General features: G+C 45.0%; 1 protein-coding gene across 1 annotated transcript; it reads left to right on the forward strand.

Moving 5' to 3' along the window:
• On the forward strand, positions 1-520 carry VICG_02201 (uncharacterized protein; the record flags this gene model as incomplete). Its single annotated transcript, XM_007605584.1, has 1 exon — positions 1-520. A coding segment is annotated over one exon (520 nt), but the record flags the coding sequence as incomplete, so codon positions are not given.
• Between the last annotated feature and the right edge of the window lie 218 nt (positions 521-738).

Consider the following 738-nt stretch of genomic DNA (forward strand, 5'->3'; position numbering starts at 1 on the left):
ATCCTGCCGATATGTTAATCCGTATTGCAAGCGATCTGAGGATGTGTGCGATGAGAGATACAGCCACGAAGTGGCAAGCGAATATGAGCCGAGTTGCAATAATGAAAGCCATCCGTCTTCTTGCACTGCTGAAGTATTACAGACAGATGAGCATAGCACAAGCCTTGACAACGACAGTGGCGCAGATGGATTGGTAATTAGAGAAAAACGAAAGCAGGCAAATGTTTCTGCAAAGAGGCACAAATATCAGTTCTACTTCGAACTAGAGCCTGCTGTTGAAGTGGTAAGCACACATGACGACTCAGAGCAGTCAACAGTCACTCATATTAGCGACCTAACTTTGGCAACGAAGTATCCGTCTAGGAAAGTAAAGCGTGAGTGTGTGTCTTGTGTCGAAGACAGCTTTTTGTGCGAGCGGGAGCTGTTCATAAACTACCCCAAAGTGGAGAACCGGAAGGGCCACAAGAAAAGCAGCATGTCGAGATACAACAGGCTTCACAAGCCAGCGAATTTGCCTTGAGGAAGATGAGGTTGCTAAGAGCTGAGCAGCTTGTAAGTAAAATGCAGCGATCCTGACTGCGTTTTTAAAAGGAGCACTTGATGTGATTTATGGTTTATTTATTGAATAGAGCAAAAATTCTGTACTTGGCGATAACGACACGACTGCACAATGTGCGAATACGCCAGACAGCCATTTGCCAAATATATCAGATCAAACATTGGAGCTCCAGAGACTGT

This window comes from Vittaforma corneae, assembly GCF_000231115.1.
Source record: "Vittaforma corneae ATCC 50505 unplaced genomic scaffold supercont1.136, whole genome shotgun sequence".
In the NCBI taxonomy this organism is placed as follows: Eukaryota; Fungi; Microsporidia; family Nosematidae; genus Vittaforma; species Vittaforma corneae.